General features: G+C 39.9%; 2 protein-coding genes across 3 annotated transcripts in view; one reads left to right on the top strand and one right to left on the bottom strand.

Moving 5' to 3' along the window:
• On the top strand, window positions 1–8,692 carry LOC100697912 (reticulon-4-interacting protein 1 homolog, mitochondrial). The gene is made up of 9 exons (XM_003458231.5): window positions 1–619; window positions 703–854; window positions 3,131–3,199; window positions 3,666–3,790; window positions 4,254–4,302; window positions 4,425–4,561; window positions 5,060–5,243; window positions 7,115–7,210; window positions 8,285–8,692. Exons 1-9 carry the CDS (start codon window positions 322–324, stop codon window positions 8,477–8,479), a joined length of 1,305 nt encoding a protein of 434 aa, XP_003458279.1. The 5' UTR covers window positions 1–321; the 3' UTR covers window positions 8,480–8,692.
• A 323-nt stretch (window positions 8,693–9,015) lies between these two features.
• The window catches only part of LOC102080271 (beta/gamma crystallin domain-containing protein 1), a 29,133-nt gene continuing 24,942 nt past the window's right edge, over window positions 9,016–13,206 (bottom strand). For both annotated transcript variants that reach the window (XM_005463223.4, XM_019345940.2), the window contains exons 18-22: window positions 12,664–12,803; window positions 11,471–11,594; window positions 11,087–11,245; window positions 10,652–10,814; window positions 9,016–9,946 (exon numbers count right to left, since the gene is read on the bottom strand). In XM_005463223.4, coding sequence (XP_005463280.1) covers window positions 9,858–9,946; window positions 10,652–10,814; window positions 11,087–11,245; window positions 11,471–11,594; window positions 12,664–12,803 — 675 coding nt within the window. In that variant the 3' untranslated portion in view covers window positions 9,016–9,857. The remainder of the gene's footprint in view (window positions 9,947–10,651; window positions 10,815–11,086; window positions 11,246–11,470; window positions 11,595–12,663; window positions 12,804–13,206) is intronic.

The following is a 13,206-nucleotide window of genomic DNA, read 5'->3' as shown; positions in this document are numbered from 1 at the left end:
TGATTGGCTGCCGTTGTGAGTTCAGAGGTTAGCTTATTTGGTAATGTTGTTATGTACCCAGCTGCTGAGATGTGTGTTATCTGTTCATTATTGTAACAGCTGTTGCTCTTTGAGACTTCTGTTACATAAAAGTAGTGCACGAATGTGCTATCGCTTGATCATTTGATTCGTTTTGCACTTTTACACATTTGTTTTGATCGGTGATAACTTCGACATGCTAATGCTAGCTGTATAGCTACGTAGCTTGGTGAGAAGTCTCCTAAATGTCATGTTGTATCGAAACCTGACCTTGTAGTAGCAGTGAGCTGGAAGGCGACTAGAATGGCTTCTGCCAGAGCTATGACATCAACCAGGCTTCTGTGTTTATTCAATACTACAGCAGCAGGCTCCATCAAAACATTAGCCAGGACAGGGTGCAGAGTGTGTCTTACAAGAAATATGAGCAGTTCACCTCCAAGGCTGCAAGGCTGCATGTCAGCATGGACCATTGATCAGTATGGCAGTAATGGTGTTCTGAAGTACACAGAAGAAATCACCGTTCCCACGATTAGTTCTGCCACTGAGGTGATGATTAAAGTCCATGCAGTGAGTCTCAACCCCCTTGATGTAGCTATGAGGGGTAAGTGCTGCTAACCGAAATTAATAATTAACAAAAAAAACTAATAACTTACATCAATAAGCCAAGTCAATTCTCAATTTCAGGTGGCTATGGGGCTAAACTGCTGAAGTTAAGAAGAGATCCATTATCTGTGATGGACAATGACAGTGAGTTTCCTCTCATTCTTGGTCGTGATTTGTCTGGTGTAGTAGTGGACTGTGGATCTGGGGTTACCCATTTTGCCCCGGGAGATGAGGTAGGTTCTGCACTGCACAATCATCTTTTAAAAGATGTACTGGAAGTTAGTGACAGTACAATGTCCTGTGGGGACTACTTTAGCAGAAATGCCTCAGCTGTTATTATAGCTGTATTCATTGCTGAGGTTATACTTTGCATCGATGTTAAAGTTGGTGTTTAGTGCACTTTATTGACATCCTCTTAAGGAATATTAGAAACACATCTAAATGCATTCTATTACAACAGCTACAAGCTTTCTCACATTGTTAGTGAAAATTTTACCATATTCTCATATTGTACTCTAGTGCCTCTTCTATTCATTTGGAATGCACTGAGTTGTACATGTGCCCTTAAAAAGCGACTTTGTAATATCAATTCACCAGATACTTTATTAGTTTGCTATTTTGTTGTTAATGCCTGGTTGGAACCTATTTTGCCTTCAGAACTGCCTTCATTCTTTGTGGCATAAATTCAACAAGGTGATGGAAACATTTCTTGAAGATTTTGGTCCATATTGACTTGGACAGTTGTTGCAGATTTGTCAACTGCACATCCATGATGTGAATCTCCCGTTCCACCACGTCCCAAAAGCCCACTATTGGGTTGTAGGGCATTTGAGAACACTTGTCCTTTTCAAGAAACCAGTTTGTGATGATGTGAGCTTTCTGACATGGTGTTATCCTGCTGGGAGGGATCAGCATGGTCAGCAACAGTACTCAGACTGGCTGTGACATTGAAATGATGCTCAGTTGGTACTAAGGGGTCCAAGTGTGCCAAGAAAATATCCCCCACACCATTATACCACCACCACCAGCCTGAACATTTGATACAAGGCATGATGCATACATGCATTTATCTTCTTTTCACCAAATTCTGACCCTACAACCTGATTGCCACAGTAGAAATCTAGACTCGTCTGACCAGGCAACGTTTTTCTGATCTAATGTCTAATCTTGAGGAGCCTGAAGAAATTGTAGCCTCAATTTAATTTTGTTAGCTGGCAACTGGTGTGGTCTTCCACTGCTGCTTTACCTGACTTGCATCAAGGTTCATTATATTGCACATTCAGAGATGCTCCTCTGAATTCCTTGGTTGTAACAATTGGTGACTTGAGTTACTTTTGCCTTCCTATCAGTTTTAACCAGTCTGGCCATTCTTTGACATCAATAGGGACTTTTTGACCAGAGAACTGATGCTCACTGAAAAATTTCTCCTTTTCAGTCAATTCTCTGTATACCCAAGAGATGGTTGAGTGGGGAAAATCCCAATAGATAATTTGTGTCTGAAATGCTTAGACCAGTTCATCTGGCATCAACAACCACGTCACATCCATTAAGTCCATTGAATTATCCTTTTCCTCCCCGTTCTGATGGGGAACTTCAGCAAGTTGTCTTGACCATGTCTATATGCATAAATGCACTGAGCTGCTGCCATGTGGCTGCCTGATTAGATATTTGCTTTAACAAGCAAATGATCTGGTGTACCTCGCAAAGTAGCCAGTGAGTGTCTATTAGTGATCAGTTGACAAACTGAAAAATAACTAGACAGGATGATCTTTTTAATATTTTCTCAGGTTCAAATGCAATTTGTGATTGAGTAGATGATTGTAAAAGAAAATGCATGAAGCAAGCAAAATGCTTTGTTTGTTCTTGTAACACATTTATAATATATTATTCACATAATAATATAGTCACAATATTCATAGACAAATGGAAAAAGTACTGAGGGGTAGGAGTCATAAGTCATAAAGACTGGGCACCCTGGTTTTAGCACACTCAAAATTCTTAAAGTGATAAATACCATGTTAAAAATGCGGAGGCAAATTTGCTGATGTTACACAATTTTTCTAAAGTTAAATATGGTTATATTGCTTAGCCCACTTACATGCACCTCCATAGTTAAGTCATTCAGAGACATTTTCTTGTTGGAAAGATCAAGTGCTTTCCACTTGGTCTCCCAGTCAGTGTGACTCATAATAATTTGAGACCTTCAACCCTGCTGTCTCCCACATATCTACATTACTGTCTTCCTGCAGAGAGAAATGCAATTATGCAAATCTGGCCTAAAGTGAATGTAATTAAATCACAGAACAATACACCAGTAAAATTTTCCACATGCACTATTCTAGTAATTGTGTTTCACCAGTATAAAAATATCTTTGGAAGCGTCTAATGATGAGAAAGGACAGGAGCAGTTGTGTGAGACCCTAATAGCTGATTAACCAGATTCAGAGACTGAGAGTAGGTGGTTAATTTAAGTTGTGTTCCGCATGTTAAATGTCATATTTGTCTTCAGGTGTGGGCTGCTGTTCCCCCATGGAAACAAGGCAGCCTGGCCGAATATGTGACTCTAACAGAGTATGAGGTGAGCAGAGTCTGTGCAGCAGTTGGATGGCGGTGCATTTTCAGAATTAATTGTGAATAATTTAACTAGTGTCTACACAAAGACTGACATTAAAGTAATTGTATTGTCAGTTTGTTTTTAAACTAATGGAAAAAGTTCATTGAGAACCCTTATTTAAACTGTAAAATACATTAAACAAAAGTTCGGAAGAAGCGAACCCTGTTTAGTAATCCTTCACTGTAAAATGTAATTAGGATTAAGTTTGTTTGTTAGCTGTAGCTGCCGTGGCAGCAATTAAAGGGACATACAAATTGCCCTGTGTTTTCTTGCTGCATTGAACTTCATTTATTCTCCGGCTCTGGCTGTCTGCCCTCACAGTAGCTGTGCTGATTAGACACAGCTTCAAAATTTGTAAATGTAAAATAATGTTTACAAGTGAATGCAATTCTAACATTGTTAACACCCTCTGTGTGGCTGATTTTTGCAGGTTTCCCATAAGCCAAAAGTACTGAGCCACATAGAGGCAGCATCCATTCCCTATGTAGCCAACACTTCTCTGTCTGCACTTGTCAATGGAGGTGGTCTTTGCAGAGACAGTTCTTCAAATAAAAGGCAAGAATCAGCCTGATCCAGAATAATTTTATGTTGAGCTCCTTTCACCCTGTTGCCATGTACGCTTATTAAAAAAACATTAAAAAAGTGTTAAGCTCCCGAATGCTATAAAAGATTTAATAATGTCTTTAGTTTGCGACTTGGAGAATTGAATATGCTCTTTCCTTGTTGAGAAATCAGTCCGGTCATGTTGACTCAGAATGTAACGATACCCGTTTCGACACTTTCATTTCATTTTAATTGGCAACAAGAGTTTTAAAATAATGCATTTAACCTGCAAACGTCAAAACATTTAACCTAACCCGAATTTTAATAGAACTTCCACTTTTCCTCTAACGTAATAGCTTCCAATCCTGCAAATCCCTTTGTACCCCCTGAGGCTTCCACTTCTTCTCGTAGCTTTGCATAAATGAGTCACACAGTAATTGAATGACCCTCTTGTTGCTGGGGTTTCTCCTTCTAGAGTTTTAATCACTGGAGGATCAGGAGGTGTTGGAACATTTGCTATTCAGGTAAGACAGAGTGTCTTCGTTTGGCTATGCCTGTATGTATATTTATGCCTTTTAAACCCTGACAAAGTAAGATCCCTTGCTGTGTGCATACTCCCTGTTTTTTATCCTGTATGTTTCACCAGCTGTTGAAGGCTTGGGGCGCCCACGTAACGGTCACCTGCTCTCAGAACGCCGTGGGTCTTGTTAGAGGGCTGGGAGCTGATGAGGTGCTGGACTACACAGCAGGAGATGTGGTTGAACAACTAGAAATGATGGAGAAGTAAGACTGTATACATTGAAACCTGTGTGGTTACATTGTACTTTGTTTAAAGAAACACTGGAGCAAAATATTGCTCACTGGTCCCAACGCTGGTGTTTACAGAAGTATCATTAGAGTCTGTGCCAATCCAGTGAACGTGTTAATTAAAAAGGACTCATCTAGATTTGCTAAATTTGGTGTGTTTCACCCTTTAAAACCCAAATGTGGTAAACATATTCCTATCAGCTTGGCACACCTGTTTGCTGACTCTCTTTCTAGTTTCCATGGAAACCACAGCTTAAGGTCTGAGTGGATGATGGTTCAGTTATTTTCCTGTCCCTAAAACAAAATTGGTAGTCCTTGGGTTGGTTTCTTAGAATTCCAGCGAGGGGCTAAACCAGCACAGTGCATAGTGTACTGACATAGGATAATTTGTTTTGAAAAAGTTAATTTTGGTTTTTTTAACCACATTTCCAGCAAGATGTTTACAAGATTGTCTGTCTCTTTTTCCACCTCAAGATTTGACGTTGTTTTTGACGGCGTGGGTGGGGACACAGAGGAGTGGGCGATGGGCCTGCTAAAGCCCTGGTCTGGTGCAAAATACGTCACACTGGTAACACCTTTGCTTCTCAACACCGACTCTATGGGCCTTTTGGATGGTACATTGAATGCTGGTTGCTCTCTGCAGAGCAAGGCCATTCAGGTAAACACCAGTAAAACTGACTTTTGATTCAAAGAAAAGTGGATGTACACAAAAAAAAAACTTCCATTGCAGTTGTTTATTTTTATAACACGGACTGAGGTTTGTTTTTCTCATTAAGGCATTATTCTGGGTGTGGCCTGCCAGTGCTTCCAAATTGAAATGTCATACTTGATCCTCAGTTTCATGGAAAGAAGACATGGATATTTTTTTCCATTCAGTTAATTGAGATGTCATACTTGATCCTCAGTTTCATGGAAAGAAGACATGGATATTTTTTTCCATTCAGTTGATTATATGGATTGGAGCTGAGGTGACACAGGGAGGGGAAAAATCAAGTGATGACTTGACTGAGCGTCACAGTAAATTCCTGCGCTGCCTGTATTTTTTCTCATGTTTTTATGTCCTGTGTGCAGGTGAAGAGGGAATAGCATTAACAGTTTGAGTCCCTGCATGCGTGTTAGGTTTGTGTTGTTGTGTTTCCCTAATAGCTGGTGTTCATGTCATGAAGATCATGGCCGAACAGACGAGGACAGGGTGGACAGGGTGCTCTAGGGACTGAGTGAACTTGTCCTGGGCAGGGTAGGCACTGGTGACAGCACAGCTGGCAGTGTTAGAATGGATGAGACAGTGTGTGTGTGCGTGCATGTGTTTGCTGCTGAACCAGCAGTATTTGGTGTTTGTTCAGATTGTGGCCAACCATTTCCCCCCCTCCCGGCAAATACCACTGTTTGTGTGTTTCTTGCCAAGCCTCCGAGGCCCTTTGTCCATGGGAGCAGCCAGCTGGTCACTTTGGCGAGGCTCTGCTGCATCAGTCACACCCTCGGTGCCCAACGCTGGACAGCTTGCCGTTTTTATCTGTGCAACTGAGCCCTCTAGTGTCAAACTAGAGCTGCACTGAACAATCATGAACTGTCTGGTTTTTTTTCCAAGCAAGTCAGGGTGGTTTTACCAGAGCAGTGTAACATAATAACACAATATTATCAAGTATAAAGCAGTGTTATGTTTTTGTTTTGTTGTTTTAAATGAATTATTACACCAGAGCTTCTGTCTTATTTACAATTTGTTTTTTCTATATTTTTATTTTTATTTAGACATTTGCATCTGGAGCACCTTTTACTGACCTTTTTTCATAGCTGGCAATCCTGGTCTTTTTCACATATAGCAGGAAAAATATTAGTGAAACAAACCATTAGTGGTTTCTCTGTTTAATTTAGATGCCCTAATAAACTAGTATGCCATCAACCAACGTATTTGGGCTCAGAATCCTGTATCTCTCAAAGAAACATAGCTCAAATTCATGCGATACGTGAAGGTCAGAGGTCCAGTTTGTGTCCGTGTGTGTAAAACTAAATGCTAGCTTTCAGGTTATGTATTATCTTTAATAAATGATAATTATATTACTAGATGTGAACAATAACACCACTAATATAATCCAATATTCCTGTTTGTGCTCATCTCATCATCAGTTAGTAATGACAGTGCGTCTAAAAATTCACAAAACCAAATCATTAGATGGTAATCTAAACATAAATGTTTAAATTATGTGCTTTAAAATTTTTAGTAACCTTCAGTAGTTTATTGAAAACTTATCAGGAAATTAGTGCTAATTAGTCCTTTCATACAAAATGTGGTTTCTTCCTCCTAAATCCTTATGGTGCTAATTACTGTAAGTCAGGGTAACTGCCATGTGTGTTTTAGTCAGCTTAGTTGTCTTTTTTGGTGTTCTGATCCAGATCTTAATTTTTTTAAATACTTTTTACATTTTCCTTGTCTTTTTTTTCCTAACAGATAACTCTGTGTGTTTATTCATGTGTATGAGATGCAGACAAGCCTGACTTCTAATTACTGCCTCCCGTTTGCTTTCTTCTTAGAATTTATTATCCAGTGGAGTCTTCTATAGGTGGGGATTTTATGCACCAGATGGACCTGCCCTGGATGAAGTCAGCAAGCTGGTAGATGCAGGGAAGGTACTATATGGCTTTATTATTCATAACATGCACACCTGCCTTTTAGGACCATTTGTACTGACAGAATTAGGGCGATGTCTAATTTGCAAATCCGTCACAGGCAGAGAGTTGAATTTATGCAGAGATGATCATGCAACTCACTGAATATTGAACATACCATGGATTCCCTATGAGTCTGTATCCGAGGCTCCCATGCGGCTTTGTGAGGGAGTCAGAATCACATTCCTGCTATTCTGGTTGGCTGGTTGGTGGTGTGCACGGTTGGCTGCTGGGCGATTGAGTCAGGCGCCATCAGACGGTGAATGGATTTTTAAACAGTGCTGAGCAGCCATTCGCAAAAGCGTGTGGGACCTCTGTCCTTTTGTGCTGGGGCTTACAGCAAGCAGCAAACTCAGGCAAGTGGCGGGAATCTATGGCCTCCGGTGCCCCCCCACCCCTCCTCACAAAACATACACGCACGATCTCTCTGCTCTCTCTGTCCTATTCGCAGTTAGAAGTGTGGATGGTTTCCAGTGACGCGACTGCCCTCCCCATTCATTGTTAAAGACAAGAGATGCTGACCACAATAACAAGCCTGGCTGCTTGTGTTCTGGGACTAGCACAGGATTGTCCAGCCTCATCACATTCTAAACCCCTCCCTCACGTTTTCACTCTTGCAACTATGAAAGCAGCGATGTTGTAGCATTAGGAGTTTGTGGTTATTTGCTAGACTAAACTTTTTTGATAATGGGTTTGATTATGGGATCACTGTAATTTGCAGTGCTTTGTGACTTGCAAAAAAGCCTCTTCACTAAGACGTGAAAGTGGAAATGGTTCCAGTGCTGTTAAGTTTGGACAGTTTCTCATTTTGTCTGGTTTGCTGCTCTTAAAGCATGGTGCTTACCTCACGAGTGGGATTTGCATAAGCTGCCACATTCATGACAGACTGTCAATACTTATTCTGGTGTTTTGCTTTTTTTTGTTAGCGCCATTAAAACAAAAGCCGAAACTAATTTTCATAATCAATTGAACTCCTGCCTACATGTGTAAATCTGATTTTTTTTATTTTTTCCCATTTCTGCTGCTCTGTCACAGATCCTGCCTGTTGTGGAGGCCCAGTTCTCATTTACTCAGGTGCCTCAGGCTTTTCAGAAGCTCGAGAAGGGCCACGCCAGAGGGAAGACTGTAGTCAGGGTGGCTGAAGAGGACGACAGACAGACTGAAGAGCTGGTGCAGGACAGCAGCACGGAGACTGCAGAGTCAGTGCAAGAAACAGCCAAGCAAAGCTAAGTAGAGGAAAGCAGGTGCCTAGAGAGTTTCTGTTATGATCCTTCTCACCTCCCCTTCACCATCAGCAGAGTCTGTTTTGTAGCAGACTGCAGTCGTGACCTGCGCTTGTAATTAGAAGATACCAGAAGTTGTATCTCTTGTTAACGCGCCTTCTGTACTGTACTTGAAGTTTTCACAAAGTACTCGAGGTGTGCTGTGTTCATCATGGTGAAATTACTAATATTACCAGCTAAATGCTCCTCATGTCAACCATGCAGCTGGTTATGGTTACCAGACTTTTGGTAATTAGCTGGCCGGTACAACACGCAGTTGTATAAAAAAGCTTTTCTGTTACAAATGTGAAAGAAACTATTTGTTTTTCTTTTTTGGTTTAGTTACCCATCACTACCTTGTATGTAAAATTATGTGGACATCCTGTAAAGCTACATAATCTGAAAGGAATATATCAGTGTAACTTTCAGGGAACAACAAACACAGATCTGAAATGTTTTGTTTTTACACTGTTGCATGTGCATTCCACTCAACTGTGCACTGTGTTCAGAAGTTCATTGACAAAAATAGTTTTATTATATTGAAAAGAAAAAAGTTCTGTGTTGAATAGTTTTGATTAAACAAAAATAAAAAACATGATATTTGTTTCCTTGTGTTGCATGCAGCTGGAAAAAAAGCAATATGTACTAAATAACAACACAAATTATTTAAAAAAAATCCAAAAAAAAGTTTTAACACTGTTTTAAGTTAATAAAAATAAGGCAGAAACAGATTTGTTCAATGGAGATACAGTTCAAAAAGTTTGGGGTCACCTAGAAAATGTCTTGTTTTTGAATGTACAACAATATTAATTTGTTCTGGTAAAACATTTACTTGATCAGATACCTTGTAAGTAACAATGGAAAGTGGAATCATAAATCACACAGAGGATTTTTTATGGAATATTTGCATATGTGTAGGCTAATGTACAGTCAGGCTACAAGGCCAGTTTTTGTCTCAAAATAGCCAAAAATAACTTTACACTAAATGAGTCAAACTTTCCTTTTCTTTCAGCAGAAATGAATCCTTAATTGCATCTTAAAACATTCGCAATCATTTAAATATTTTTTCTTTCAAAAGCAGGACTTTTCAAATTGACCCCAAACTGACAAAGGTGTAAGAATAACATGTTAAATATTTCAAGTCCTGAACGAACTGTTTGTACGTTTGTTACGTGGCAGTACATTCTACCAAAATCCTTAATGTCTCTCCAGCTTGACCTCTTCATCTGCCTTCTCATGGTTCCCCTGCAGCAAAATGTTGAGAACCTCCAGCGGCGTACCTCGTTTGTGAGCACTGTGTGTCACTGCATTAGTGTGTCAGGGATCCAGTTCAGCAGACTTTGTTTTCATATAATCTCCACATCCCACCTCTGATGTAGTTTACTTGCATCAGGTGTGTTCAGAATCACTTGGTTTTTGTCATAAAGATGACCACCTGAAAGAAACAGATGTTTTTTATTAAGTGGATTTTGTATACATATTTTAGCATTATTCTGGCACCTGGAAAGAGATTGTGTTGCATAATATTGTTTATTTAAGATGGATTAAAAATAGAATTAAAAATGTTTTGCATATATTTAATTTCAAATACAATAATGATAACGCCTACAATAGTGTTCAGTACTCCTTTTGCAGGGAATAATTCAGTCCACAAGGGGTCACTAATTGACAATGATGCAAACAAAGTGACTAGACATAAATCCCCAGTTTTATACTAGGAATATTTAACCACAGGTTTCAAGATCCTTTTATTGCCTTATGCACAGAAGTTGCATTCTTTACTATCTCTTAAATGTGCATGGGAACAAAGAATACTCAGTTTGAGAGCTTTAAGTGCTCGAATTAAGTAGGAAGGCACAATGTAAGTTCATTTGCCATTTAATAATAATTGTAGCATTTGCTCCGTAGTCCATATACAGGCAGCTTGTTGAATTTGACAAATTTCATAAGACTAACCATGAAATCTGAATGTTTAATGTATGGAAATCAAACTGAAACTTGTTATGTAACTCTGACATTTGAATCCTCTGTGGGAAGCTTGTCCCAGATGGTGCTGGTAGTACAAACTAACAAGGCTTTATATACAAATCATCTATCGGAACAATTTTACTGTTGGTGTTGTAACACTGGTGAGGCTTACCTTTGACTTCCAGGACTAGATCAGAGTTGAGGACATAGCGAATAAAGCCCTCCGGAGTGATGCTCCAGAGGTGGATTTGGTCATCTGGGTCTGGAGTGAGACCCACACGGCTTCCTGCAATTGTCACGCTACCACTGGGACTTAGGCAGCACTCCTCCAAGAGCTGGAAACATAGAGAGGAGTCACTTAGAGATATTCAAATTACCAGCTGCTATCACTGAAAAAAGGCAGAATGGTGAAAAAATTAATCGATAATATAATATATGATCAGATATAGTGCAGAAAACACCTCTGTTTGACCTGTCGTCACTTTTCTTTAACCTTGTTTTGATTCTCGTCTGAGATTTGACCTTAGGATCTAAGATCTTGATCTTGGTCTAAGGGCTGCTATTCATCAAGCTTTCCCGATTAGTTGCGTAATGAAGGTACTGTTACCTTGCAGTGTAGGTGTCCATTCTGGTAGAACCAAATCTGCTCCAAACCATCCGTTTCTTCTGTTTCTTGTATCCGTAGCAGTTTGACATCATCTAAATCCCCGGTCACCGACATCATTAGCCCCGTCTGTCTGTTCCTTAAACGGAAGTGCACTTGCTTCTGCTCGGAAAACACATACAAATAGTTGGTGCTTCTTCTCAAAACAGGATTCACAGCAAGGGAATTTCAAATCAACTCGACGTAGCTCGTAACTATCACAACTAACAGTCAATCAAGATGGCACTAGTTGAAATGCACATGTGTGGTATCTAAAAGTGCAGCTGTGAGCATTACCACCATTGTGGTGTAGTAATCTAACACTAATTGCATAGCTTCATTGTATACCTGTATAAGAGGGCGGAGCGATCCAATTTTCTGCCAGTTGCTGTGTTTCCGCCAGTCGAGCACCTCTCCAGGATTTAGCAAAATCTGAGCACCCCGATAGTTGATTCCCTCGTATAGCACCCACCTGATTTTTTAAGACGAGACAAAAACATAATCAAGTCTCAGATATTCAACAGCAGAAATGAAAACAACACTTCCTTATCAGCTTTTATCGCTGTCTGGGGACTGACAGTCAGTCACCACGAGTGAAATTTGGCTTGAAAATGCCAGTCCTTGTTTTAATATATTTCAATATCCTCCTTCCTCGTGTGATAGGATATTACAGGATGCTCAAGAGAGCACAGAGACAGGCAGACATAAACAAACATCATTTTTCTCTACCTGTTTTTTTTATTTTATTTTAATAGCACAAACTAGAAACCAAGCCTTTGATGCTGGTAGATCATTGTTTTATCTTAAAAAAATAGCTGAATTCTGAATCCTGGCTTCCATTCAATGCCTAGCAAAAGATAATAACACTGCTGAGCTTTATAACAGTCCAATTTTGCTTTGAGGTTAGATGTTGCTTTTCACTCGTTGCTTAATGGCTCATCTCTTCTGCAGCAAGAATGTGCCAGTCCAGAGGCAGCTCTGCCTCACTGCGAGCCCTTTATTTCCTCAGTGTTGGCTCACACCTACAGTCTAAATCTTGCACATCAGCAGCAGGTTTCCACCATCGATCCATCTGTCAGTACTGCCATTCTGCAATATTAGATGTGCTGACCCTGCACTGCATTCAATATTTCTGAATCTACAAAATGCCATCTTGGAGTCTATATGGTAGGCCCAAACTAATTCTTTAACTACAGAGGAATCTTTAAAAAAAAATCATCTTAGTTATACCAACAGACATCAAATAAGTACAGGTTGCACAGATAACTATGGAAATAGCACAAGAAAGTTCTGTTGACTAAAGAGATAATAGCGTCTGAATTTGAAATAAAACCAAATGGGATTAAGAGGTGGCACTGCTGAGTAACAACAGGCCACTGTTGTGTGAGTGAAAAGTAAAGAATTTTATTTAGTGTCACGCTTAGCGTTAAAGAAATATTTGGGAGCAGAGGAGAATGAACCTGTTAAACACAAACCACAGGGTATCCTTAGTAACGGCTTAGTAACGGCTGGATAACCACACAGGTTTGAAAAACACTCACAGGCCTCCTTCCACCAGCACAGACTGGACTCTGCCACATCCTCCGGCCAGCTGGAGGTTGACTGATCCGTCCGTTAGGACCACCCTCTTCCCACGCAGACCACATCGCTCAAAAAGAGTGATGGATGGAAGTGAGAACTCCTGCCAAGAGTGAGAGAAAGGACAAGTGCATTAACAAGCGCTGAAAGCTCCAGGTCATACAGGTTGACATTAAGGTTATTTTGAAGTTACCCTGGAAACAGGCCACACTCACACCTTTGTGCTCCCTGGCATTTTCACTCCCTGTTTACTGTAAAAGACAGGCTGCCTTCTAAATGGACACTAATGTCATGGGTCAACGCATTTAATACTGGATGGTGAGGATGTTGATGATAGGGAAAGAAATAAGCAGAAATGTGTGAATTTTTGCCTTCTGATACAAAATCACCATTATTAACAGTTATATTTTTTTTATTTTAACACTTAGCAGCTTCAGTTTTGGGATGATTCATCCATTGTTTTTTGACAAGACGTCAAAAAAGTGTTAGTTTTTGGAAAAAATCAA

This window comes from Oreochromis niloticus, linkage group LG15 (assembly GCF_001858045.2).
Source record: "Oreochromis niloticus isolate F11D_XX linkage group LG15, O_niloticus_UMD_NMBU, whole genome shotgun sequence".
NCBI classification, from domain to species: domain Eukaryota; kingdom Metazoa; phylum Chordata; class Actinopteri; order Cichliformes; family Cichlidae; genus Oreochromis; species Oreochromis niloticus.
The sequence above is the reverse complement of the archived record's forward strand: the minus strand, read 5'-3'. Positions and strand labels throughout refer to the sequence as shown.

What these genes read in the sequence shown, in the direction of transcription:
- LOC100697912 (XM_003458231.5), top strand. Translation starts at nt 322, where the DNA reads ATGGCTTCTGCCAGAGCTATGACATCAACCAGGCTTCTGTGTTTATTC. An exon ending in TTGGAACATTTGCTATTCAG is followed by an intron (nt 4,303 to 4,424) that starts GTAAGACAGAGT and finishes ATGTTTCACCAG; the next exon opens with CTGTTGAAGGCTTGGGGCGC. An exon ending in CAACTAGAAATGATGGAGAA is followed by an intron (nt 4,562 to 5,059) that starts GTAAGACTGTAT and finishes TTCCACCTCAAG; the next exon opens with ATTTGACGTTGTTTTTGACG.